General features: G+C 33.0%; 1 protein-coding gene across 1 annotated transcript; it reads right to left on the bottom strand.

The window, feature by feature from the left end:
- On the bottom strand, positions 1-27,107 carry LOC132748798 (uncharacterized). Its single transcript, XM_060738433.1, has 25 exons — positions 27,015-27,107; positions 23,817-24,037; positions 21,649-21,856; positions 20,625-20,718; positions 19,998-20,128; positions 17,904-18,164; positions 16,454-16,627; positions 15,580-15,801; positions 14,994-15,165; positions 11,095-12,632; positions 10,533-10,840; positions 9,851-9,973; positions 9,176-9,329; positions 8,539-8,633; positions 8,168-8,249; positions 7,865-7,941; positions 6,766-6,987; positions 6,296-6,511; positions 5,867-5,942; positions 5,314-5,534; positions 4,657-4,870; positions 3,887-4,084; positions 3,130-3,275; positions 2,091-2,259; positions 1-1,560 (listed from the first exon to the last, which is right to left on the bottom strand). The coding sequence occupies exons 1-25, from the start codon at positions 27,046-27,048 to the stop codon at positions 1,262-1,264; spliced, it is 5,655 nt and encodes a 1,884-aa protein (XP_060594416.1). The 5' UTR covers positions 27,049-27,107; the 3' UTR covers positions 1-1,261.
- Positions 27,108-27,255: the final 148 nt, after the last annotated feature.

Here is a 27,255-nt window from a genome sequence, read left to right as displayed (position 1 = left end):
TGCACGACAGTGAGAGAAATATTTACTCAAATAAATAACATAGAAATAAGTAGTTTAACATATTGATAAGAATCGAAATTGAACTTATAGAAACAAATGTTAAAACATCAAAATGTTATCATTTACAAAGCCATTATTAGTGTTCATAAAGGAATATAAGTAAAATTTGTGAAAATACTTTATTCCATTTCATCAAAAAAGAGTAATCGAAATTGGCCTTTATTTGCAGGGTTTTTTAGACAGAGATTTTCGTAAACACAGTTTTGACATTATGTACACTGCATAAATATTTGACATGTTAAGCAAGTCTAGTGCCCATATCTGCAATAACAAAATGGAGACAAACTGATTGATAAAATACGGATAAAGAAAATAATATGAACAGAAAGCATTAAACAGATCAATTGATTAGAGAACTGTTCTGAGGCTGTTATTGTATACATGACAGACAAAAACCTTTGGGTCGGTTATTAATTGCTTAATCTTCCAGCTAAAACCGTATTTCATAAATGATATGACCCAATAGGCTAGGGGCAACTTACAAAATGAAACCTAAGCGACAGTATACAGTGACTGTTTATTGTTAGTTTATCTTTCAATAATGATTTTTTAGAAAATTATTGTACATGCAGGAAAAAATGGTTCAGGATAAAGTTGTAAATAATACAGTAAGTTTTTGATTCTGCATAGTCTTCCTTCCTGTGAAATACTTAGGAAAAAGAGCGGCTTTGAAATAATTAATGGAAGCTAAGATAAATTGCAACAAAAATGTAAATTATATTGCGTACACAACCATTTAGTGTACCATGATTTCGATTCTAAAAGAATATAATAAAGACAGATTTGGTCAAGTAGTTTTCGCTTCTAGGACATAAAAATGTCCATATTTTTAAAGGCTAATCATGAACTTTGAAAAACATCTGTATAAAATGTTATTAATAATGTGTTACAATCTTCTTTTTAGATTTAAAACTAAAATGAAAACGTCAAACCTATCTGTAAGTAGCACAATATATATGTTTGAAAATATGTTCCAATTCATTTAAACATACGTGAAGCACGAGGACGCAGTAAAGATCTTATTTTTTGTAGGTGCTAATGCACGAAAAAAGTGAAATAGTGCTATGATTGCGTAGAGGTATACGTCTTAAAACTCATGATAAGATAAACATGATGTTTCATATAAAGTGTAATGTGAAAACAGGGACGGATGGCAAAATAAAAAAAGAAACATCTATTTTTTCTGTAAAAAAATAAGAGATCAAGAATATTCAATCAAGTACTCAGGGTATGCTTGGGTATCATGAAAGATCACATATATGCCTGGTGTTTTGCCATTACTGTCAGCCGCACTATCGTAACATACAGGAAAGTTATTGAAGGTAACTCCTGGTCTCTGAGGGAGTACTGCCATCGATGAATTTCCTAGACATGAAACACCAACCAGGACTCTGTTTAAAAACATACGTTTGACACCATTCACATCCGGTTTAGCATATCTGTCGCTGTCTGAATATGCTGATTGAACAGCAAAGTATGCTCCCAGTCCATACGCACAAACTAAAAATATGAGTAATTACATGTTTTAAAGACTGAATAAATGTTTTTAAAGTTCAGTAAAAAGATCCATTATCAACAAAAACAGTAAAGCCATGTCAAGGCTATGATCTCTTTTTTGGTGTGAGGGCTCGTTTGTATATTTTTGTCCGCTTTATTGTAAGATAAGGTATCTAACAATTTCAAGTTTTGCGCTGATAATGTGTTCAATTTTGTAATCATTTCATGCAGTAACATGTGCTTTGGCTGATTATCTAAAAAGATTCCACAGAAGAAATTGTTTTGCCTCTTTCCCGAGTCGAAAGAAAGGTAAAGATATTATACGTCCGCTCCGTAGCATATCCTAAAAATATTCTAAAAACCATCCTTTCAAGTAGCCTCACCTGTGTGCAAAAAATGACTATATATGTAACGTTTCATAAAGAAAAAAGAAAAGTATCTTAAAAGCTAAGCATGTACATATTAAAGCATCATATAAAACAGGGTTGAACAAGAAAAAGGAAAAATCAAAAAGAAGAACACAAACGTATTACCTGTAGTGAAGCTACGGTTGTATCCATGTTTGACAATTTTTGGAACAGTATCAACGTCTGTTCCGTGCCAGAGCTGTCTTTCATTTTGTATTTTAGGATTTTGAGACTCAATTTGTTTCTTTTTAGTTTGGTATTGTTGCCACAAAAATTTATTCTCTAACCTGGATATCTAAACATAGATTAAAAAAGAATTTGTAACAACGGGTAACGTATCTCAATAAAACAACATAGTTGAAGATATTTCTTTCTTGTCCACAGACAGGATTGGATTATTAACTGTTTGCACCGGTGCTAAAAAAAACCTGCCTTACACCCCCATGTAAAATAAGCTGCATGCTTTAACTGACGTCATTCCCGCGTGCCTTTTATAAATGAATTGCGTCTATAGGATGGTGTTTCCGTTATGGATACAGTTGTAAATTCAAACGCTACTATATATAAGAACAAAGTGCTTCATGAAAATATTAGTTTTCTCAATGTCTTTCCAAAATATTCACCGGCTGTCGTCAAAGAAGGGAATATCTAGCTCCCGGGTAACTGTTAAGCGGAAACTCGGCAAAACCTCGTTACCACCGTACACAGTTACCCTCGAGCTAAATATTCTGGTCTGTACCGGTAGCCGATGTAAGATTGTTATAGCAATACATTTCTAAATGAAACAATGTGATCTCATATAGGCAAATTAACAAAATGTTTGTCCATTTATAAAACCCAATGCAGACTCAATACATTATTAATCGTTTTTCTTTAAAATAAGTAGATATTAACTACGTTTAGTATTGCGTAAACAAATTGATGCGTATCTTTAGTTTGAAATTTTTTATTTAAGTGTATACAAGTAAACAGCTAATTTGAAAATAAATGATATTCTTAACTTGAAGTCATGGTGATCTGAGTTAAATTTGACATATTTTTAATTTATATGGTGTTTTGTGTATAATATACAATGTAGTTCAATGTCTAATTCAACCCGTAATTTTCCATCCATTTTTCTGAGATATATACATATATGTCGACACAGCAAATAACAACAGCTTACACTTTCGATCTTTTTCGGTTTACATCCTCCCCTGATAAATTTGTCTTTTACGTCATTGAATTCAGCATCACTCTCTTTTAGTTTAATTTGATCCATTTTTTTATTTTCGTCGAGTGCAATCGTCCAATTGTCAGGCAGGGGAATATCTGGAAATACATGTATATAATATATCAAAAGTACTCACTAACTAATGTACAAGTTGTAATATTGTAATCCTTAGGACGGACGATTTTTGTACATGATATACCTTTAAGTTAATTGTTATGTTTTCATTTTGCACTATGTTTCACTAAGCAAAAACAATGAATGGAATTTGACTACAAGCAAATCACCAGTAGGGAATTAAGATGTCCATTTACTGTGCAAACACTGAAAACACTGAAAAACATTACTGATATGTAACAATTGTAAAGATATTTTGTATTGACTTTATTGCCTGAAGTGTTATTTGGTATGTTATATTTTATTTATTTCTAATTACCACTAACCTTCGATAGTAGAGCAAGTTTCTTTTGCTTATTTTCTATACAGGTAATAGTCTGGAAAAAGGTGATCCCTCGGAAGCATTTGATGCAGCAAAAGTACATGAAAATTGCAGACTCGATTTGATTAAGTCTGTTAAACCTTTATTACATGCATTTTATGTAAAGCCACTTATTTTGTCAAGTAAATGTCCAGTTATCCTATTCTGAACTACTGTTTTGATATTTGGATTTATAAATAAACTTGTGTCTTCTTTCTCTTTGTTTGAACTTACTTTCATCCACTTTTGTTCTAAGATAAAGACGCCTTTTCTTTCTCGGGTCATCTATTGGGTGTTCCATTAAGTCATTGATAAGCACTTTGTACGTTTTATTCTCTGATTGGTTCTCATAAGTGAAATCGTTGCCATGCAGATATTGCATGTGTATCTCATAATTATCCATGACATCAACAGGGAGAGAATTTCCATCAGCTGCATTTGAAATATGAAAATGAATGTATTTAAAGAAACAAATAAATTTGTTTATAGCTCAAGGTTTAAAACCATGCATTTTGTCATGTGTGACACACAGTAAAGTAATGTAAGTAATAAGTAAAAATGAACATGATCAACATCTGTTGTTGTTGTTGTTGTGTGGGGGGGGGGTTGTTTTATTTTAAAGTTACATCGTCACTGTTAAGATTTTATTGCGACTTTCAAGACCTCAGATCCCCTTAAATACATTATTTCAGACATAAAAGGGGACTTGAGTACAACCACTGACTAAATGGCTTCCTCGCATTAAAAAAAATCATAGTCGCTGACAGGATTAAACTCAGCGATGATAGGCAAGTGATTTAAAGTCAGCAACATGGTGGCTACTATCACATAAACTAATGGTGTGTAAAAAAATCAGATATGTTACATTAATATGCTATTTTAAAGGGTTGTAACCCTTGTGTTATTAGTGTATACTGTTCTATATACTGCGACAACATGAAATAAACATAAAAGTAAAACGATATTGCAAATTTATATATTATCATAGGAATAGTAGTATGTACCATCTCCGTAATACCACTGCACTGTCTCAGCGATTGTTTTAATATTCCTTGACTTCAAGCGCATCTTTGGAAATGTGTCCCTTAGCAATTCAACTGCTTTAAAATGGCATTCACTCACACGATCCGAGAGTCCCGAAATCTTTACTAGTTTTGATTTTTTATCAATCTCAATGTTGACGCCATAACTCATTTCCAAGGTTTTCAATGTACGCTCCTATAAAAAAAGATTGATGTACTTTTAATTTTTTTGTACATATACTCGTATTTTGCAGGTTATTATTCACTATCAAATTGGCATCGTATAATTTATTCCGGCTGACTTATTGTTTTCAACATTTCTTTTAAAATATAGTCTGTATTTATTTTTTATTAGCATATATATAAAAATAGCGACTCTCCATTTATTGCAAGTTTCAATTTTTTAACTTTATCTTAACCATACGATGCGTATGATCTTACTGTTTAAAAGAGTGTCACTTTATGAGGATGCGCGGCAATGTGTGCTTAAATAATATAGATTGTGTCTTAGGCATTTAGCATCTATGTCTTACTTTTGACATGACAATGACCGATATATCCGTAAACTAATCTTGTGTGCATGGTATTTAATTTGATATCTTTTTATTTATGACATCCATACATAAGATGAAAAACAACCTCAACTTCTGTAAGCGTCTTTTCGTTTGATAGTTCCTGGAAATTCAACGTCTCTTCTTTCAGTTGGTGTTTAACTATGTCCTGAATTTTCTTTTGAATCTTTTCTCCGCTTGTTTTTGATACTATTTTAAAAACGACGACGTCATCTATCTCCGAATGTTTGTCAAACGACGGTGGTGAAACATATCTGACAGTTTTATGTTTCGGCGTCATCTTTGAACCTTTAATTCAAAATAATTAAGATAGAACAGATTTTGCCACCAAACAATCTAAGTCTGTAAAACATTCTCGAAACGCTTAACAATACAATCAAACCGACCCTGCAACATTTTCAAGTTTTCTATGTTGGGCTTTCTTCAGTGGTTTGACTCTATTTTACATTCAAATATGAAATGTTCCTCAGAAATTCGTCATAGGTGTCAGTTGTTTAACTGTTTGTCTCCAACACGTGATGAACGATATCATCAATCAATCAGGTGCAAATAAATACGGGCATTCTAATAAGCACAAAACACTAAATGTAGATATTAAGGTCTGAATACTGTTTTATTACCTTTCTTGCTTATGGTCATCCCCGTACCGTGACTTGCGACGCTGTTGAAACAGTGCGGAACAACATCTTCAAATATCTTCGTAAAAGATAGGGAAAATCATTTTGTAGGGCAATTAATACTCATTTTCATAAGGATAAATAATAACATCTTCAACATTTTATCATCTTTAAAGAAGTTCATTATGTACATGTATTCGTTAATGTGTCTGCACGTATATATTTTTGATTTATATTACATAATATTTTTTTTTAAATTTAAACATGTAAGGTCATTTGTTGCCATATCCAACATTTGCTGTTTTAACATTTTGTTTGAATCGCGCTATAGAATTTGAATTCTTTTATGCACAGAAACAATACAAGTAGGTATGGAGCGTTTCATGATTGACTGGTTAACTGGTGGTTTGCATTTGATATGAATGAGTTTACCTTACATATGCCATCGTCCAACGAATAAACGACAATGAAAATATCTTTAAGCGGGCATTTGTCATTTTCAATTTCACATATTGACTTCACCATAGCATTTGCCACTTTGTCAGCAGGAAATCCTGAATGTCCCGTTCCTATTGTAGGAAAGGCAATTGAAGAATAGCCATGACTAATTGCTTCAGCAAGACATCTTGATATCAGATCACTTACAAACTGGAAGAAGAAAACATTGACGCTTGTTTTACAAACTTGCGCTTTGTCATGATTTTATTCTTTCCAATCAGAAAATGCAGTTCATTTTCTGATTGATTTTGTCGGCTTCATTTTTTCGAAACAAATGAATTAATTCTTCCGTAAACATATCACATTCAAATAACTCCCCTCTACATAAGTAATCGTCAAAACAAAAGAAGATGCATAAGCTACAGAAATGTTCAAAAACAGTTATATGAACAGACATATCTTACCTTTTCTCCGTTTTGTGAATCCCACCTCATCGGAATCTTAGCATGGATGAGTTTTTTGCATTTCAACAGACCGGCTCCAGTAGATTTGACTTCACCCTCTGAAATCGTATCCAAGTTTTGGCATTCTTGCCTAATTGTATTTCCGCCAGCATTTAATATCGCTTTCGATATTTCACCCGTTAAATTGGGGAACTCTGACGTTGTGTTTACAATGGCGTCTACCTGTAGTTAATCAAAAAATAAATAGTCTTATAAATGAGGAATGCAAATGATATTTTATCTTTTGAATGTTGGTAAAAGCGAAGTCAATAGCCTTTGCCACCAAACTATAAATATACTTTTGCAGCTCATTTTTTTGTATTTTGATACTGACATCCCTTTAACTTTAAACCTAATATTCAAAATACAAAGAAAGGAGAATCTTTTTCACACGTTCTTACCTTTGTTAATGTTAACAGGGTTCACTGCAAAAATTGCAATCAAGTAAATTAAGTATAAATAACTGTTGATTTCTAAAAAAAAAAAAAAGACATAAGATGAATGTATGACTTAAATTGCACTATACACTATATTTCATTCTAACACGACCCGCATTTTTCCCTATTGAACAAAGAAGAACCGAAAGTGTGTGTTATTATGCAACAAAATCACTGTTGACGTTCTATATTTAGACTTGTGACGAAATCATTTTATACATGTGACGTAACCTATAAAAATGCGACGCGCTGAAAATAGGTGCCGAAACAAATCAGGTGCAATTTATCTTATTATCAGGTAAGCAACATTTATTGTTAATGTCGTGTTAGAATCGAAATAACATATCCAAATCGGTGATTGTATCTCTTGATAACATCACTGTTTGTCGTTCGGATGCGCATCATTATATCACTCGGTCAACGCCCTCGTGTTATAATTCCTTTCATCCGAACTCCAAACAGTGATGTTATTGAGCGATAAAATCACTGTTTGGGATATATTATTTCTTAATTAAAAGACACAACCAACCGACTGTATAAGATTCATATAATATTATTGTTTCGCCGCTTCATAGGGATAATCCATTTTCCAGATTTCTATAAACATAATGTAACTACTTAACCTTTTGTTTGGTCAAATCAGCTCTCACAACATGTAGATTCATGTTGTCTGATATAGGGATTTTGTATGGAAGTCCATCTGAAAAATATCCAAACTTGCTGTTGATAAATCTATATATCTCATAGCAAATCTTGGAAAAAATCCAAGTCTAAAAGCAAACTTAATTTATAACATCGTAAAGAAGTTCTTGTTTTGATCATTTTAATCAGAATCCTGCAGTGAGCTTGTGCAAACTTATTATAGCAAGGAGATATATTCTATTTCAATTTTATTGGTTTTTAATTACGTTATTGTTCATCCTTACCTTTAAATAAATCATTCATTTCTTCATTAGATGTAGATCTATTTATGTCATGTTGTTTTACACGCTTGAAACCATAAGCATTCTTGCATTTGAAAAAGAAAGTTACAAAATTAAGTCAAGAACAGACTTTTGCTAATATATATTGTAAAATATACACTTAGAACATTTTATTTATATATATTTTACTACATCTTACGTGTAATGGTCGATTAATGACTAAAACGGTCAAATATTTGATAGATATAAAAAAAACTTTAAAGTTGTCTGAAAGCTTTGGTTTCAACGGCGTTCTTCTGTGATATGAAAAACTGTATGCCTATATAGAAAATGTCTATTAGATTTCTATTAAAACAATTGTGTCCTAACATTACCTCTCTTCTCCATTTTAAGCCAGTTCTTGGACGCTCTAGTTGTGCACGACCTGAGCTTGGTCGGATCACTAACTTATTTTCGGCTTTCCTGATTGCTGTAACATAAGAAGCATACAAACCGTCTCTAAACAACTTTTAATTACTTCTATGTTCTAAAAATCCCAGAGAGTAACTGATGCAAAAAAACACAAAAACACTGCTGACTAAACTTGAATGCCTGCAATTTTTGAAACTTACAAACAATGCAACACTCTTCATAACAGAAGCGAGGGCTAAAATGATATCAACTCCAAACTAGCGCTAGCACTAAAAGGTAATTAATATCTACACCCGCCACCTTTAGATTTCCAGAAAAATAAGTTTTCTAAAGAAACATTTTAACACGACCTATAATTTATGATGTTTCATCTGTGTAACTTTACCGACAGACAGGCAGACGCCTTTATAATCCCTAAACTTCGTTTGTCGAAGGTATTAAAGCAATACATAAGTACTAAAACTAATCAATAAAAGAACAAAAGTAAGATTAAAATCGTGACGACTTTATAACATTACTGACACCTGTTGTAACGAGCATGAAAATCCTAAAAAACTTATAAAAGATACAAGGCTCATGCAATATAGAAAACAAGCTTACATGACGTCAGGAAATCATCCACTTGTAAAGGCTTCCCATGTTCAAAGAAAACCCAGTGAGAGCTTTTGAGTTTTCCAAGAGCTTCTGTAAACTTCTTCACTGCAGTTTCTGAACTATCGCAAAGCACTATTTCCTTGATTACCGTTTCTTTATTCTGAAATAAGTCGATTCTTTTATCAAAGCATCTGTTAAATGATGGCAATATTGACTGTTGATCAGGATAAATAAATAAAAAGGTCATTTAATTACACGGAAAATTTGTTAAAAAAACAAATTTAAAAATCAATTTTTAAAAGTCGAAGGAATCTATGAATTTGATACATAAAGGAATTAACCGGGCACTATTTTTACGCACAACCATAACTTGTCTAGTTATGCTATGTCAAGTTATACTTTACTTTACAGCTGATCGTTGATGTTGGCAATTAGCAACATTTCAACTTTTGTGACGGTGTAAGACCAACAAGTTGTTTGAAATATTTGTTTGTCCGTGCGGTGTTATCTTCTGTTTAATATGTCACCTCAAAAGTTACTAAACGCATTACAAAACAAGTGTAAAGCATTAATGCTTATAACTTTGATCATTATATCCAAATACACTTTTTTATCATAAAGTTAAAGAATGAAATTAAATTAATATAATATTACGTTAACGATAATAAGAATACTGCTCACATTTTCAACATAATCCGCAACAGCTTCTACAATATATGACGTTGCTTTATCGTGAGGATACTTTCCAGCGCCACATCCAATCGCCGATAGAGACACTGATGCAAGTTTATTGTCCTGACATGTCTGCAGAATAAATGCATTTCGTGATAAAAAAAGATAATTTGAGTGATTCTTAAATTGAGATATAGTAATGTTTATCGTAGAAGGAAAATCTTTATTATTCATACAAATTCAGAACCTAACTGTCCCTTTACTTTTTCTTTTACCTTGACAGAAAAGTCTGCAAGATACGCCTGTTTCCCAAAGCAGACATATGTGACTGTACGACATTTACGCTATAAGTAGATGGTGTATTTGGTATATATCATATGACATTTTTCATTTTGTTTATACATGTACAATATCCATGCTAAAATTTACAGCACCAATTTTTTAGAAATGTTGTATGAACAGCCAGGATGGAAATAGTAATATTAAGTAGGATATGTTAGATGTACACACTGTATTGAACCTTTCAGTTAAAACTAAGTTATTGTGTTGTTGCAACGACTTAGATAAAGAAACTCGTTGGTCAAATACTTTGGTTATTTGTGCATACGTATTTATCTTTAAAATTTATAAAGTCATACATATATGTATATTGTAAAAACTAAAGTTAAGTTTAAGTGAGTTGTTTTGATACCTGTAATATCTTTCGAACTAATGTCTTCATCTCCTTTTCTTCTGATTGTTTACCATCTATCCATCTTGGAGGAAAAACATGAATGACTTTTAAACAGCGAAGTTGACCAGACTCCGTCAATACAAGATCACCATTTTTAAAGCCGCTATTGGAAGGTTTATTATTTCTTTCTTGTACTTCATTGTCTTGACCTTGAATGACCTTTTCTTCATGCGTATCGGCATTGATGTGCCCAATCAAAATATCGCCAATTTTTGATCTTCTTTCTTCAATAGCTCGTAAAAGTTCATCTCTGATTTCAGTCCCACCTTATTTGTAATATAAAATAAAAATCAAACTTTCTGAACAATATTATTTATTCATATGACTTGTTCAGTTGTGTTCTTAAAAAAAGTTGGCTATACATGTAACCAAAAGTTGCCTATGTTTATATTTTGTTTTGTTTTTTTTTGTTCATAGCAAGAAACAAACACTTAAGGTACTAAGTATCATAAATATGGCAAAGAATAATCCTAGAGCCCTGCAATGTAATCTATACAAAATAAATAGATCGTATGTTTACCAATATTTTGCAGGCATTTGCCTATTCCTTTCTCAAATGCTTTAACATGCCCATTTGTACTATGAACTATCGCTGCTGTTGTCTCAAAGGTGATGTCACCTCGCTTGACTTGGATGATTGTTCCGATTTTAGAAAACACAGAAATTCCCGTAATTCCATATGCTGCAAGACTGTGTCCAATATATGCATCCAATAAAAATCGTTCATTATGTGATAAGGTCTTAAGGTCTACAAGGTCCTGGATAACACTTGCTATCCATTTCTCTTTCATTACGAACCAATGTTGCTTTATTTCTTGGATGTTTTTTTCTATAGATTTATGCAAACGGCTTATATCGTCGGATGAACATTTAAGAGAAAGTTTCCCAGTGTACAAACCATTGCTGTCTTTTCCACATTCGATATCATCCCGAATATTGTCACCCTTAAACTCGTCTAGATACATTGCAATTTCTACTGGCACGCGCATCATTACTGTTCCAAGTTTGTGGCCTTTCAAATAATTATCTACGTCTACTTTTGCAACTTTGACTGTTTCGTCTGTACCAATAATCTTTATAGTACTGTTGTGTGCTGGTTCAAAAATAACAACGAGACCATTTGCTTTCTCAATAATCTCTCCCTTATACTGTTTCCATTGTGCTGTTGCAAAATTATTCAAGGGCTCTTCTTTGTCAACACAAATTTCAATTGTTTTTATAAAGTTTCCAATGACATCTAACATCTTGTTTTTCTTCTTTTCAATGTCTTCATTTTCTATGTAAGTCAAAACAATAATTGCGTTTCTCTTTTCAGATAAAGTGAGGTTATGGTTCAAGTTTTCTTTACGGAATTGTTCCTTCAGTTGTTCTAGACCTCCTTTTTGCAAAAACATAACATGTTCTTCTTCTATAAGCAGTTCAACAGATTTAAGTTGTAAAGCAAACTGTAGTATACAAAGCCGAGCATTTTGCACTTCATCTTTTGGACCCGTTAGAGTGATTTTTCCTGTTTCTGTATTTACTTTGAAAGATGTAAAACGACAATCAGTTTTCACGTTGTTCAGTATACCTTCCGCGTCTAACGCTAAGTATTTTGGTACCGTGATTTCTAAAGGTTTGTCGACAAGCTCTGGAAATAGCACTTTCGTTACAGACTTTTTAGCAACTTCTTTTAGTGTACTTTCATTTGACCCGTATAGAGTAATGTCATTGTTATCTAGATCTTCCTCATATTCAAATTCATATTGTCCCCTGAGATCATTTAATTGATCGGTTATGTCGTCATCACAATTAAATGTTAATTCATATATAGCCGTCTTAAAATAATTTGACACCACTCTCTTTGTTATATCTTTCCAATTTGCTGTCTCTTTCCAATCCGACTTGGATCCACTATACTTAAAAGTTATTGAAGTCTCCTTAGCGACTGGATTTTGTTGATCTTCTCCCTCGAATTCGTCAGTGTGTTCTTGTTCTTCCCAACACACGTCAACTTTGATATTTTTATTTAAAGTACCAACAAATGACTTCTTTTCTGCATTTCTTGACTTGATAAACCTGATTAATAAAAAAAACCTTCATCTTTTTCTTGGTTATTTATATAGAGGATATTTGTTTAGTTCAGTGTAAGATCGAAATATATTTCACCGAGTGAGCACCAAAAGGTATATTTCACGAGTGGCGCAGCCACGAGTGAAATATGAACTTTTGGTGTTCACAAGGTGAAATATATTTCGATCTTACACTAAACTAAACAAATTTTCTTTTTATTATATGCATTGAAACGTTTTAAAAAGACATTATACCTAATACTGAATGAAAAGCGCGCCAAATAATAATAGAACGTGACGTCATTTACGACGTCACGTCATTAAGTTGGTACCCAGTACTGTGCACGCTGGTATTTCACTGAAACAACATAAGGGGCTTAAATTCAAAACAGTGAAATTATCAAAGTGGTAATTTCACTGTTTCTAACAGTGAAATTACCAGTTTTATATCACTGATATATTTCTATAAACCACCGAAAAGCATGTAATAAAAAGTAATAAACATGATAACCATTCAATAAAGTAGGCAGTCATTAATACATTGCATCGATGCATGTGACTGATTCCAGATTTAATGAAAGCCCATCTAAAACTAGCATTGCTTTTGAAGGTGAAGATTTCAGCTTTATTTGAAGTAAGTCGATCAAAAAGTAAGGAAATCAAGTGTTGTCATGAAAATATCCAATGACTCAATGGGCCTTCAGGTGAGCTGACACAGCGACCTGGAGGTGCACATGAGCTGAATATTTGAACTAATAATTTTGAAATAAATTTGTCTGACATTTGGCCGTCGAAGGTAACCTTGCCATTGAGCCAGTGCTGTCGCAGCATAGGTTCTGTATATCGCCAAGTTGAGTTTAACATTTTAATCAAATTTATTAAGAAATTTCCAAAAGGTAGTTTTAGGGCGGGCACAGCTTTTGAACTTTATGCGTGATATAAATCTGAGCCGACACAGCAGTTGTATAGTTTTGAACCTCCAAGCTAAAGTTTGACATTCAGATGACACGTCTTCGGTATGGTTCGGCACATTATCGTATTGAGATAAACAATTAAGTTCGAAGAAAATGCCGCGAACGGGTTGATGATTTAAAGAGAGGAAATCAACATTATTGTGCCCCCACTTTAGTGGCGAGCATTTAGATTTACCCGTGTCAGTCCGTCCTTCCGTTCTCTTTTGTGTCGCACGTAACTCAAAAAGTATTGTTAGTATTGTTAGAGATATTGCCCTTGACTTAGTAAAAATTTGAAATTTTCAACTTGTGTCGCACGTAACTCAAAAAGTATTTGACCTAGGGTCATGAAACTTTACAGGAATGTTGATCAGCATATGTAGTTGTGCACTTGGGTATTTTCGTGTGGATTTATTTCGTATTTGTAGAGTTATTGCCCTTGACTTAGTAAAATTTTGCAATTTTCAACTTGTGTCGCATGTAACTCAAAAACGATTTGACATAGAGTCATGAAACTTTACAGGACTGTTGATCAGCATATGTAGTTGTGTATCTGGGTATTTTCGTGTGGATTTATATAGTATTTTTAGAGATATTGCCCTTGACTTCGTAAAATTTTGCAATTTTCAAAACTTGTGTTGCATGTAACTCAAAAAGGATTTGACATAGAGTCATTTAACCTTACGGGAAGGTTGCTCAGCATATGTAGTTGTGCACCTTAAGTTTCGCTTGTGGATTTATTCAGTATTTGTAGAGTTATCTCCCTTGACGTAGTAAAAACCGTTTCATTATGTTGTGTTATTTGTTCCTTGAGTTAGAATCAACCAACTTTACAGGAATAACGATCAACATCGCTAAATCACAGGAATAATGATCAACAACACTGTGAAGCTATGCACCTGCGACTTTGCATGTGGATTTCTTTCAGTTTTGTTAGAGTTATTGCCCTTGACTTACAGTAGTATAAGTTTGCAATTTTCAACTTGTTCATGCATAGCTCAAAAAGTATTTGACTTGTAGGCCTGAAAGTTTATAAGAATGTTGTACAGCATGTGTACTTATGCACCTTATACACCTATGTGTTGAGGTATAATTATTAAATAAATAATTTCGGAGTAAGACAATATTAATACTTGAGCGCGGTACATTATGCTGTTGCATGACGTAAATAACTAACGTCATCATATATTTGAAGGTTTATTTTCTACTTTAAGAAGCATAAAACTATTTTTCTTTGCGTATAGACAATTGCATACTTGTTTGCTTGATGATGACAATCCATACTTCAGTACCTTAATCGAAATTTGATATCATCAAAATTCATTGGTTCGGACCATCATTATTTCTTCTTATATATATTCTAGTGCATCAATAATCAAGAAGCTTTAAATGTTTTAAATATCCATATATCCTACCTGAGTTTGTTTTTGTCTACATCAACAACCAAAGGCGTCAGGTCTTGAGTTGGTTTTTTACCACCATTTACCGATAACCCAAGTTCTTTGTACATTGGTTGGACAAGAGCTTTGACGTATTGTTCATCAATGTTTATTCTGTATTTGTTCTTCATCCAAAAGTTCCGTGCAACTAATCATTTGAAATTTCATTTAATAGGATGTCTATAAGTAACCATATAACCTTATGTTAATTTGTAAACCAATAAAGCTTAAAGTAAAGAAAGAGTATTGAGACCCTTTAGCATTTAATTAAAATTATGTTAATAATTGAACAGAGGTAAATATTTTTTTATATAATTATGTTTTTCATCAAACCTGAAGGACTTTGAAAAAACAACACTAAATCATGTAAATTGTGAAACATGTTTTGACATAGCACAATTAATTCATTTCCAAGTGCCTTCAGAAATGGAAATCCTGTCCTTTGATCAGTTATTATGTTAAGAGATCTTGATAGTAAGCTTCGATTAAAACCGAATTAATAACTAAACAATATTTTATGATATTCTGTAAGCAAAGGCATTAAATGTTTTACAATACTTACTTTCACTCTTTTCGAAATTGATCACCCAACAACCCGGAATGTTTTTTTCAAACTCTATACTTTTAATAGATCCACCACCAGCTTTTGGCCTGGTAAAATGAGCTTCTAAGAAATATTTCACATCGTTTTTATTGTCGGCGCCATTTAAAAGGACTTGGACACTTTTTGTTTCATATATTCTCTGAACTTTACACCTCAAATTAATTTGAATATCTTTTAGACCTGAAAGTTCATTAAAATAGATAATTTCAGATTGCATCTTCTAACAAACACTATTCGGGATTTTCCTATAGAAACATTATAAATAAAGACAGTCTTAAGCTTGTGTTATTTCACAACAATGCACTCGACGTTCTTATTGCTTCCTCCACCCCCGTTAAATACGCAGTTTCGTTGCTGAACATAGCACATTTCCAAGGAACATATCTGATAGTTCTATCACTGTATACATGCGTCAAACATATATCGTTTGACACTTGTTAATAGTTATTATTTTTCGTCTTTTTTCCGATAAAATACCGCTCTATTTATGAACAATATTTTTTTTCAGAAAATTGTGACTGTAGTACAATAATATTTCTGTGGTCATGTCTTAGAATTAAAATGTGATTTAATCACTTAAACCTGCAGCTTTCGTCATTAAATTACTGCGCCGCATGAACCATATGCAATAGTGCACTATTTCCTAAATATATTAAAGTATTATCATGAAAATCCGGTAAAACCTTGATTTTTTATACAAATAAAGAAAACGCTTAAAGAGTTAAACTAATGTGAATACAAAAACATTTAAGCAATTTAAAAATACATTAGAGTTTTAAATATTTGCAAAATCTTTATTTCTGTATTTTATTAGACTATAAGTTGCAATTACTTTGATCTGTTATTTTTTCATTGAATTCCAGGACGAAACTTGATGGACTGTTTCCATACTGAAGCCGCCTAGGTTTGAAATCTATTTTTGATCTGATTTCAGTAATCGCTTCATCTATGGTTGCCTCTTCGTCGTCAAATTGATAACCACTTATTAGAATAGTGCTTCCTAGTTCTTTAAAAAATAAAACAATTCATGATGATAATTCTCTTTTTATTAGAAATTAAATGTATCACAAAACCTCAAAATCGTTCATATTTCAATTGGTATGATCATAAGGCATTACAGGAATCCTGATCTAATAACGAAATAATATCGGTCTAAGCGGTGTTCATCGGCTATTTAACACCGGTTTGGAGTTTTGATGCGTAGGAATTGACCACGAAGGCGTTGTCAAAGCGACAAAACCGGTGTTAGATAGCCGATAAACACCGCTCAGACGGATATTATTTTAATTCTAACAAAATAAAATTAGGAAGATCACTGATGTAATTTTTCAAGCGGAGATTACTTCCGGGGTGCCGATTTTCTTATAACGCTGTTCGATTTTGCACCGTACTGTTTCTAATATATAGAAATTATTAAACAAAGGAAATTATAGGAAAAAAATGTTATTTTATCAAATTTTCAACAATAAAAACTTATGTCTTAGACTGGATTGTATAGTGTTTACATCAGTGTTTGTTTAATCATTCTTGCATGTTTGAAATGACGTCATTCTAGAGCGTTTATAAATGAGTTGTGTACTTAAGATGACGTCATTACGTTCCATATGGATTGGTGCCGTTTTGTATATGTATCAAATATGTGGCGTTAGTGTATGTGAGATATTATTTCAGTATTGTTTCCAAGGAAAACATTATGAGAACTGACAATATAAATAAAAATGATTTTTATTGTTGCTTTAAAAGGCTCTGTAAACTATATAATCGAGGGAGAAAACATAACAGCCGCATATACAAGTATTCCCTTACCAGTGTTTATAGGCAGTTTAACACTGTTTTTTTCTTCTTTGTCTATAGTGACAAAATCACGAGGAGTGTTAGAATTTAGCCATGATTAATGCTATACATTAATAACAGGGACTTTAATATGATAATAATGACATTTATAAGTTCGTTATATATAGGTTCTGAATTTTTGTGAAATAAATTTTAATTTTCGTTAAAGAAAGATATTGTAAAACATCTTTAATTCGTGCTGTAAGTTTTCTAAGGACATATGGGCAAAAAAATTTATAAACGGTTGTAAACTGTCGTGACCTTTCTGAGATGCAGTAACGGGTTCAGTCTTTCTAAATCTAATAGGAGTTAATCAGTTGTTGATCAAAGGTATCGATTTATATTATCTTCGCATTGAAGCCTAACGTACGGTTTAAAACCTAAAATAAAAAAAACGTTATATTTCAAAGACACGACACAAAAATACTAATTATAGCATAAAAATGTACCTTGCGCTATTATCAATCTTCTCCCATGTGTAACCTGAATTTCACCGCTGCTAAATTCAATTTCAAAATACAATATGTCTGGATCAAGTTTTCCTTCAACCGAGAAGACATCTTTTGTCGTGTTTCCAACAGAACTAACAAACAAATTATGTGATACTTGTCGCTCGTGCAAACTTAACCGGAAGGCGATCACTGAACTGAACGGATATTCTTGGACGGCGCTGCTCCGCTCCCATATTACATCTTCCTCATCAGGTGAACCTTAAAAAGACCAGGAGAATTGATAGTTGGGTTGATGGTCAAAATAAAAACAAGAGCCATGTCAACATGGCCATCCCCCGCCGAATGCACTGTGCACTGCACTCCTCCTCAATGAGATCCATCCACCTATGACAATTCATGTTGACACCTCAAACACATTTGAGTTATGCTCCACTCAGGTAAAAATTAAGTATGAAAAATAACAAAGGGCAATAACTCAAAAATTATGAAAGGTAGAGTTATCATTCTTGTGCACTGCACACCTTCTGAGTGAGATCTATGCACCTATGAAGTTTTATGCTGATATCTCAAAGGCTTTTTGAGTTATGCTCTGGAAAATAATTAATTTTGAAAAATAACCAAGGGCAATAACTCAAAAATTATGCAGGGTAGAGTTATCATTCTTATGCACTGCACTCCTCCTCAATGAGGTCTATCCACCTAAGAAGTTTCCATCCACCGATGAAGTTTTAAGTTGATACCTCAAATACTTTTCGAGATATGCTCCGAACAAAAATGTCGGACGGAAGGACGGACGCACGTACGAAGACTATTTCTATATCCCCCGCCGCTTTTTCGGCGGGGGATAAAAAATGGTTATATCAATTTACTGGAAAATTAAGAGCTGAATTTTATGAAATATTTAATATCTGATATTCTACAAATAATGCAAACGTGTAGGTCTATAAAAGTTTTTTTTTTTTCATTAAAAATATTTATACACATACTAGTGTTTGCATTGGCATATTAAAAATTTTGTCGCTTTAAGATTAATAACATAAATTATGTAACTATTTAAGCTTCTCAAGTAAATCGTTTTGTCCAGCATTAAGCTATTTATTGAAAAGAATATATGTCTACTACGGAAGCTTATCAGGGCCTCCACTTATCTTAAAGTTTTACGTCATGTCAACTTGTTTCTTCTCGTTTTGACCAATAACACTTCATGAAGACGTTATGATTAATACGTAATACATAAAACATTCCATGAAGACGTAATGATTAATACGTAATACGTAGAAGTTTTTAATCATTGCAAAAAAACTTTGTTGAATTACGTGAGCTATTTGTCAATGCGAGTAACGTCTTTACGTCTTACTAAATATTTCAGCAAAGTCGTGAAATCAAGAAGTTTCAACAGGATTTTTGTCGAAGAGACAAAAGCTTTAAGCATATCGAGAAAATTCAGTTGCAATGCCTAAAAGCTTCTCATCTTTGTCAGTAAATTTTATTGAGAAATGCAAAAACATCTTATCAATGCAAATAAAAATAAGTCGACTTAGCGCAAAACATCTCACCAACTGTAGGCCCTGATACGCTTCCGTAGTCTACAATATAAATCAACATTAACATATGCAAATCTTTCAAAAGTCAATAAATTATGAAATGATAAAATACAGAATTAACCATCATTTGTTTAATTTAAAACTGCTCTTGATGAATGCTGAAAAGTGAAAACTTATGCAAGTGCTATTGATTCTTGCTCTGAGAAAATTCTGAGTTTTCGACTATCTAACCCTATGATGAAAATTCTCTTATTTTAAATCTTATTGACAAAAACCTCATAATTCGATATGTAGTCGTTGTGACTGGCATACAAGATATCTCAGATATGTTGGTCTAATTCTTTCTTACATACTCGGTACTTATTCCTCCAAATACATGACCAACAAAGATTCCATTGTGACAATTGTAAGGGATGAGTAGTCGGTCACTTGCGGAAGATTTGACAATTGCTGGAAAGTTATCCAGGTAAACCTGTTAGGTGGACCTTATACCAATATATCTCCAAAAATCATACCAACCAAAATAACAAACAGACAAACAAGTGACCTTTATTTATATTTCTCGATACAAGTTTCAGGCTCATAAAACCATGAGATGGTGGCTTCTCTGCTATATTTTCGTTTAACAGTTTCATATCCCAGTGGCAATGGTAGACATCACCAGGTACAACAGGTTTACTGAAAAAGGAACAGAACCATTTTTTTCACTTCTTTCCTCAGATCTTGCAATAACATTTCGTTCACTGTTTGCAAGAATGTTAAAGTAAACACTAATTTAGTCTGTACTACTTAGGTGCCCGTAAAAATGCACGAAAGGCACGCTTGTTTTAAGGGGAAAAAACTGAATACTCAAGTTTGATTCATGAGTGTCATGTATAAAAGAAACACATTATGGTAAGATAAATTTAACATGATACATCATCATCTAGGTGATTGCGTTTATATACCGTGGTATACAAATGAAACTACAAAATTATCATATAAATAAATGTTAGTTGATGCTTTTTATTGTACCGGCATAGAAACAATAATATAACATTAACTATTTCATGTATATGTGAATAAGCTTATATAATTTTGGCTTAATAAGAATTCTTTTAATTATGAATTCTAGATATATTATATCACCAGAGATGAAGAAAGATCAAAACATTGTTTAACAACGATTCATTACCTGAATCTGCATCTTGCTGTATTTGATGCTATTGATGCACTACTTCCATGGCCACTTCTGGCAGAACACAGTAATATCTTTTCATATCTGTCCTCTGTTAATAAAACACATACTAATTAAAATTCTTTGCCATGGTTCTGATCAAATTAAAACCCTAGACAAAATGAAAGCAGCGTTACACCGTCGCATCTCAACATTATAGTTTTTTGGACCATCATAATTCTAATGTATCTAGTAATAATGGTAACAACAAAAAATCATGATTTGTAATATGAGTAAGCATTTCATTTATTCAACTGATCAATGTTTAATATACACTTAACAAAAGTTCTAACCGATCACTTTTTAAATTTTGATTATTTTATAACGGGTCAATAGATCCTTATAAAATTTTGCAGAGGTGATTTTTGTGTCATTTTCTACCGATTTGTGGAAAGAAAAATAATTTAATACGGTTTCATGTACTCGCGCGGGAGACAGGGCGCGGTTTACACATTTTGGCACGAAATGTTCGTGCAGAGCGTGGTGAGTATTAAATTTTACATTGCATAAATCCTTGTTAACTTTATAAGTGAAAAAACATAAAACATGGCACGAATGTCGATGCAGGATCGTGCCGTAGCAGTTGGAATGTTGAATGCTGGAGCCTCAATCAAAGAGGTGAGTGGCTGGTCAGAAAAATATTTCATTAAAAATATCGATAAAGTATTATTTAAATAGAAAATGTTATAATTTTATTATTCTCAATGTGGTTATTCTCTTCGAAATAAAATTAAAGTCGGATCTATTAGTATTATTCGTTTTCATGTATAAGCGAAAACTCAGGGTGATAGGTTAGAACTTTTGTTCAGTGTATATTTACATGTGTCCACAGGCCTTTCCATAAAGGGCATACAAATGCAAAATAGGGCGCCAGTTTATGACAGTTAGCCACTATGAATCCATTTTAATGTGTTTGAGGGTTAAAGAGATTTCTGTACAAAACAATTTATTTACGCTTGTATATAAATAATGTCATGATTACCTTCCTCTATTAGATCTGCTTCTACATCTGGAGTCCCATAGACATGGATTACATACAACCAAAGGTTTGCCGCGATATTTTCACAGTCATTCTCAATTTCATCGCCCTCTGGTCCATAGCGAAACGAAGAATATTCAGTTTTGTACAAGATGCGAACTGCTTCCTGTTTCCCTGAGCTAAAGCCTTCCTCCTTCTCAAATACAGAACCCTGAATATAAAAAGCAATACCGTTATTTTTGTTATAAAAAAGGGAGAATGATATACAATAACCTCTTATGAATTCTTGAAAAATTGTTACAAAAAGTAGCCGTTATACACCATCTTATATGTGTTGATCAATTTCAGGTATGAATTACGTTAGGTCATCTTTTATGGTCTGAAAATATTAACCAGCTCATTTTGCATACATTGTCCAGAAATTGAACGTACTATATTAAGTCTTGAATATCCTTGCTGTTTAATCTATTTATTTTTGTTGGCTTGTTAGTTCGGTTTTACTAGCCGTGACAGTGCACCCATGAAAAGATTTACAGCCATTTTGAAGCGAAAATAGTAGAAAGGCATTGCAAGATTAAACAAAGAAATATAAACTAAGTGGACTCGAACTACACAGCTTTCTGTGTGTGAATGCTACCCTTTACCACTAAGCTATTTTGCCGTGTTAATTGCCCATGATAATAACTTACCGAAATACTTTTGATAAAATATTATTTGCAATCGATTTCCCCTTATGGTAATGATGATTTTGACGCTTTGGTGATATAGCTAAAAATACCACAATCAATCAAGCACCGGATAAATTATGCAAAATGGGGATGTTAATTACTTCGTGCAAAAGTAAATTTCTAAGATTATCAGCTATGAAGATCTTTAAAGGTTATCTAGTCTAATGATAACTATATACATGACAATATTACCTCTTAAACTTTTAACAGTAACAAATATAATTTTATATGCTTGCTAACATCAAAATGAAAATTGATTCCTAACCTTCATAAATATATAAATATACATGTTGTAAAATTGTTGAGAATATCAAATTGAAACATACATTATTTTAAAGATATTTATGCACTCGCCTGATTCATATTGTGCAAGAATTGCCTGAATTATGCACATTTTCTTCGTAATTTGTGATATAAAATGCGGATTATATGTAGTATTTAGGTTTTTTTCAATTTCATTAAATTGTGGTTCTAGCTGCAAAACTCATTCTATGGCTACAAACACCAAATGATCCTGGGGTATATTGCTTTTGTCTTTGTATCATTATGTGTGTCCAAAAACTTTAACCTTGATCATTATATTAAAATATTTCTGCAATACTTCCTTGAAACTTCATATTTGCACAGAATCAATCACCTAACCAAAGAAATACATGTGCCCGTAAGACTTTATACAGAAGATTCTATGCAGTCACGTTAATCTGGGGCATGGCAAGATCCGAGATAATTGGGGGGGAGAGGTTAGAGTACGCAAGAGAAGTAGAACTTGGCATAGGTGACTGTGTTGTAGAAAGGTGAGACAGTTGCTACCAAAAAATACCTGAAATTCCTTACGCAGGACATACATTGTAGTAACTGTTGTGCTGAGTGTTGTACTATAGGAAAACGTTTATGTTTTATTTGTTGACATATTAAAAAAGTATTATTACATACCATTTTAGTGATTTCCATTATTCAAGATCAATACATATAAACTACACCATATACTACTTCATAAAAGAGACATAAACATTTGTTCAAACCACATGTAGGGGCCTCACCCTACTCGATGGCATATGCATAGATCCCTGACCTGTCCAATTCTAATCATCAGATTAGTGGATACAATAAGAATTTAACCACAACATATTTGTTAACAAAAGAGCACATGTGTGTGGATAAATTTATTGTTATTCAAATGAAAGGTCAGAGTAAGGATCCATCAATTGGATTAACAGCAGTTACGTTCAGCCCAATTAAAAGTTATACAGCCATGTTCTTGTACCGCAACAATATTTAAAGAATACCTCTTATGTATTTCTTTAACTAATGGCGGAACACTTAAACGTTGAATAAAATATGCGATGAAATTTTCAAAATTATAATTAGAATTCATGTACAAATTGCAGAATTATATTCATATAAAATGAATTTTGAGCTACTTTTAGAATAAACTTTACGAACCTCAAGAATGTTTTCGTTGTCTGACGGATTAATACTGGTTAACCCGATACGTAAAACGCCGCCTCCTTTAAATTTTATCTTAATCTTCGTCTTTTTCGTGAATATAATTCTGCTCCCAGATACCAACGTGTTTGTAGGTACTGTAAACTCGTTACTTGTTTTATTTGCCGAGTTTCCAAGTACACTTATCCTTGTGTCTGATGGATCACATTCTAGGTCAACTGAAATAGAAGGACTTGCGCAAATGTTTATGTATAATAATTCATCCATTTCATTTTCCGAATTATTTTTAGACTAAAGGTATCTTGTTGTCATTTATTTCTTGTCATTTGAATGTTGTGTGATCTAGTAGATTTTCGGGTTAAAGACTAAAATGCACATGAAGCACTCTAAGTGTAAGAATATATACAAATGTTAGAAAACTAAAGTACCAGTTTAAAGCACCATTATACATTTGATATAAATAACACATTTTTACACAATTCAATGTACGAGGATTGATCAAAACGTTCTCGACCCGGTGTACTTCCGGTAGTCGGAGAACCCAACTAATGGTTTTATTTTTCTATACAACTACATCAATGCACTTTGCCCACCTGTGCTCCAACTTGTTTAACCCTTTAAAAAAAGGACTCTCATTTTTGGTCCTCAAAGTTGTCATTGACCACTTCCATGACAACGAAGCTTGGTTTTCAGTTTCGGAAACAGGTAGAAGTTAGAGGGGGCCAAGTCCGGAGTATATTGGGGATGGGTAAGTATTTCAAAGCCGCAGTCAGTTACAGCAGCCATCGCAACTTGGGATGTGTGAGTTGGCGCATTGAGGTACAAGAGCAAAATGCCTTGAGTCAGTTTGCTCCTCCTTTTATGCGCGATTTCTTAACGCAGACGTCTCACTTCGTCTGTATATTACGTACCGTTTATGGAATGATCTTGTCCAAGATAATCAATCATAATTATCCCCTGACTATTCCAAAAATTGAAGCCATAATCTTCCCTGCCGATGGCACCCTCATTAATTTCTTCGGAAGGGTGAGCCAGGGTGCTTTCACTGCATTTTCTGTTGTGTTTTTTTTTATTCAGGATCGAAGTGTTGAACCCATATTTCGACCTGATTTACGATCCGGTAGATCAAATCTGGTTCATCCTCGTATTGAGACAAAGGCTTTTTTGAAATGTCAAGCCTGGTCCGTTTCTGGTCGTCAGTCAACTGTCTTGGGACCCATCTAACGGAAACCTTTTACATGCCATTGACATCATGCCTGAACTGAGCCAAAGCTTATACCTACTTCCCTAGCAATGCAGGTCTCGCCTACTGTCGCACATGACCGTACTGTGCACGGCTTCGGCATTTTAACGTTGGTTGCCTCTTTTGGCCGACCATGCCTCCCATCATCTCCAATGCTCTTCCTGTCCCTCTTAAATTCAACAGCCCATTTTTCACAGTGCTATAGGAAGGGGACTCCTTCCCAAGTGTTTAAATGAAGTCTTCATGGATTTCCTTGGGAGACATTCCTTTCTTACAGAGGTACTTAATGAAGGCTCTGATTTCAACTTTCTCCATTTGGTCTAAATGACACACCCCTCTACCGATCAAAGTGTATTTTATGTTACTTAATCTGTGTAAAATTGCGAGTTACTCGGTCAGTAATCTTCAATAAGATATCGGTATCGATGGATTGTGTGTAAATGTCAGTTTAGTGGCTAGAAGTATATCGGGGCAGGAACTTTTTGATTATACCTCGTACAAATTACAAGAAATTAGTACAACTTTTATTTTTTTCAATTTCACGCTGTTGTTTAAATCCTAACAATTCGGGAAAATTGCAATTTTGCAGGTGTTGTGCAAATGAAGATATCTAAGAAACCTCAAAACTGAAAATGTAACGGGGCTGCGTTCTGTGAACGTCGCCTTTCCGTGTTGATCTCTGTTATCATATTTGCAACAACTTCCCTTATGCATTTATCAATATATTAAGTCATCTTATGACATGTAAAGTTATAAACTGTACTTTTATATACTCATTTAAAAACGCGCAATATTAGGTCTTGAATTATAGTGGTTAACAGTTTGGTTTTTTTTATCTTAGTAAAAAAGATCTCTCGACGATGGTCGAAAACCTTTAAGAGCGGATGTGTTACCTGTTGGATATTTATGTATTTTGATAAAAACCATATCAAAGTCACAAATAACATAAAACTTTGATTTCATTTTGATTCTCATTTAACATGTATTCAAACATCAAAGTTATGATTTAAATTTATAATTATGTCCAGGTATCTTTATTAGTAACATTGGTTTAAAAACTTAAACAACTGATGCACATTTAGTAAATTTATTTTATCATAAATCTTTCGCTAACAATTACTTCAGATGAATAATAACAATGTTAAAAATCTACAACGTACAAAACTTCTTTATACATGTATGCGTTTAATGTTAACATGTAAATTATTTGTAAGTATGGTCCTCATAGGTCTATGACCTTCTTGAATTTACTTGAATAAAAAAAAATAAAAAATAATCCAAAACTTTATCAAAATGTGTATAAACCTGTGTGTGCAAATGGCATGACAGATTAAGGAATGAGTTGAACGTCTTACAAAGACAATAAAAAGGGGGGAACGGCCTCTAGGTAAAGCACTTTCTTCAAGGCTATCATATAGATTCGAAACTTGCATAGAATGTTTTGGCTGTTTATGATAATGCATGGTACATTTACATCTTTAACAAATGGATTCATTGATATCATAAATGTATTACGTGGCGTCTTCTTTGAGCAGGTGAACTGTTGTCTGGACGTTGAGCATGTTGTTTGACGTCGTATAACGTCGGTGTGCTCCGAGTGATTGTTAGGTGCATACTTCTTTTTATAGTATTATATCAATTACACCGTTTTGTATTGATATTCAGATTATTCAATAGCTGCTAGATAGCCATTTACTATGATTAAAATAGTGTATGTGACACTGTATAAAAAGCATACAAATAAATGTTTAAGCGCAATTTCGCCAACTTCATGCAGTTTTCAAGAAGGCAGGCATGATGTCATAAGCAAATTTGCACACTTAATGCTATGCTACCAACCATTTATCTCTCTTCTAGTTACAAAATATGTAAGTCAAACATGACATGCCTAATTAATTTTGGTGTTATCATTTAAATTAAGCTGTATGGCAATTATAAGTAAATGCACATACCTTTTTCAGATGGTTTTCCTGCTCCTGCTCCCATACTCGATACATTAGAGGAACGCTTTGGTTATTATTGTAAATTTCCTTTTCTTTAATACACTGTAAAGAAATGAATATCGATTATGAGAATGTGTTTTGTCCGTATCTTTAAGAAGAAAAGTGTTGTGTGTTCAAGATAATAACTTCCGGTTAAAAGTCAATGATGTTTTATGCAATATGTTTACGGCTGCACACTTTAAATAAAAAA

Source organism: Ruditapes philippinarum, unplaced genomic scaffold (genome assembly GCF_026571515.1).
Source record: "Ruditapes philippinarum isolate M1 unplaced genomic scaffold, ASM2657151v2 ctg98_1_1_1_1, whole genome shotgun sequence".
Classification (NCBI taxonomy): domain Eukaryota; kingdom Metazoa; phylum Mollusca; class Bivalvia; order Venerida; family Veneridae; genus Ruditapes; species Ruditapes philippinarum.
The sequence above is the reverse complement of the archived record's forward strand: the minus strand, read 5'-3'. Positions and strand labels throughout refer to the sequence as shown.

Coding starts and splice junctions, on each gene's coding strand:
- LOC132748798 (XM_060738433.1), bottom strand. CDS start 27,048: ATGGGAGCAGGAGCAGGAAAACCATCTGAAAAAG. Junction 12,633..14,993: donor GTAGACAAAAACAAACTCAG/GTAGGATATATG, acceptor TTTATTAATCAG/GTTTATCAAGTCAAGAAATG. Junction 5,535..5,866: donor GATGACCATAAGCAAGAAAG/GTAATAAAACAG, acceptor TTTGAATTAAAG/GTTCAAAGATGACGCCGAAA.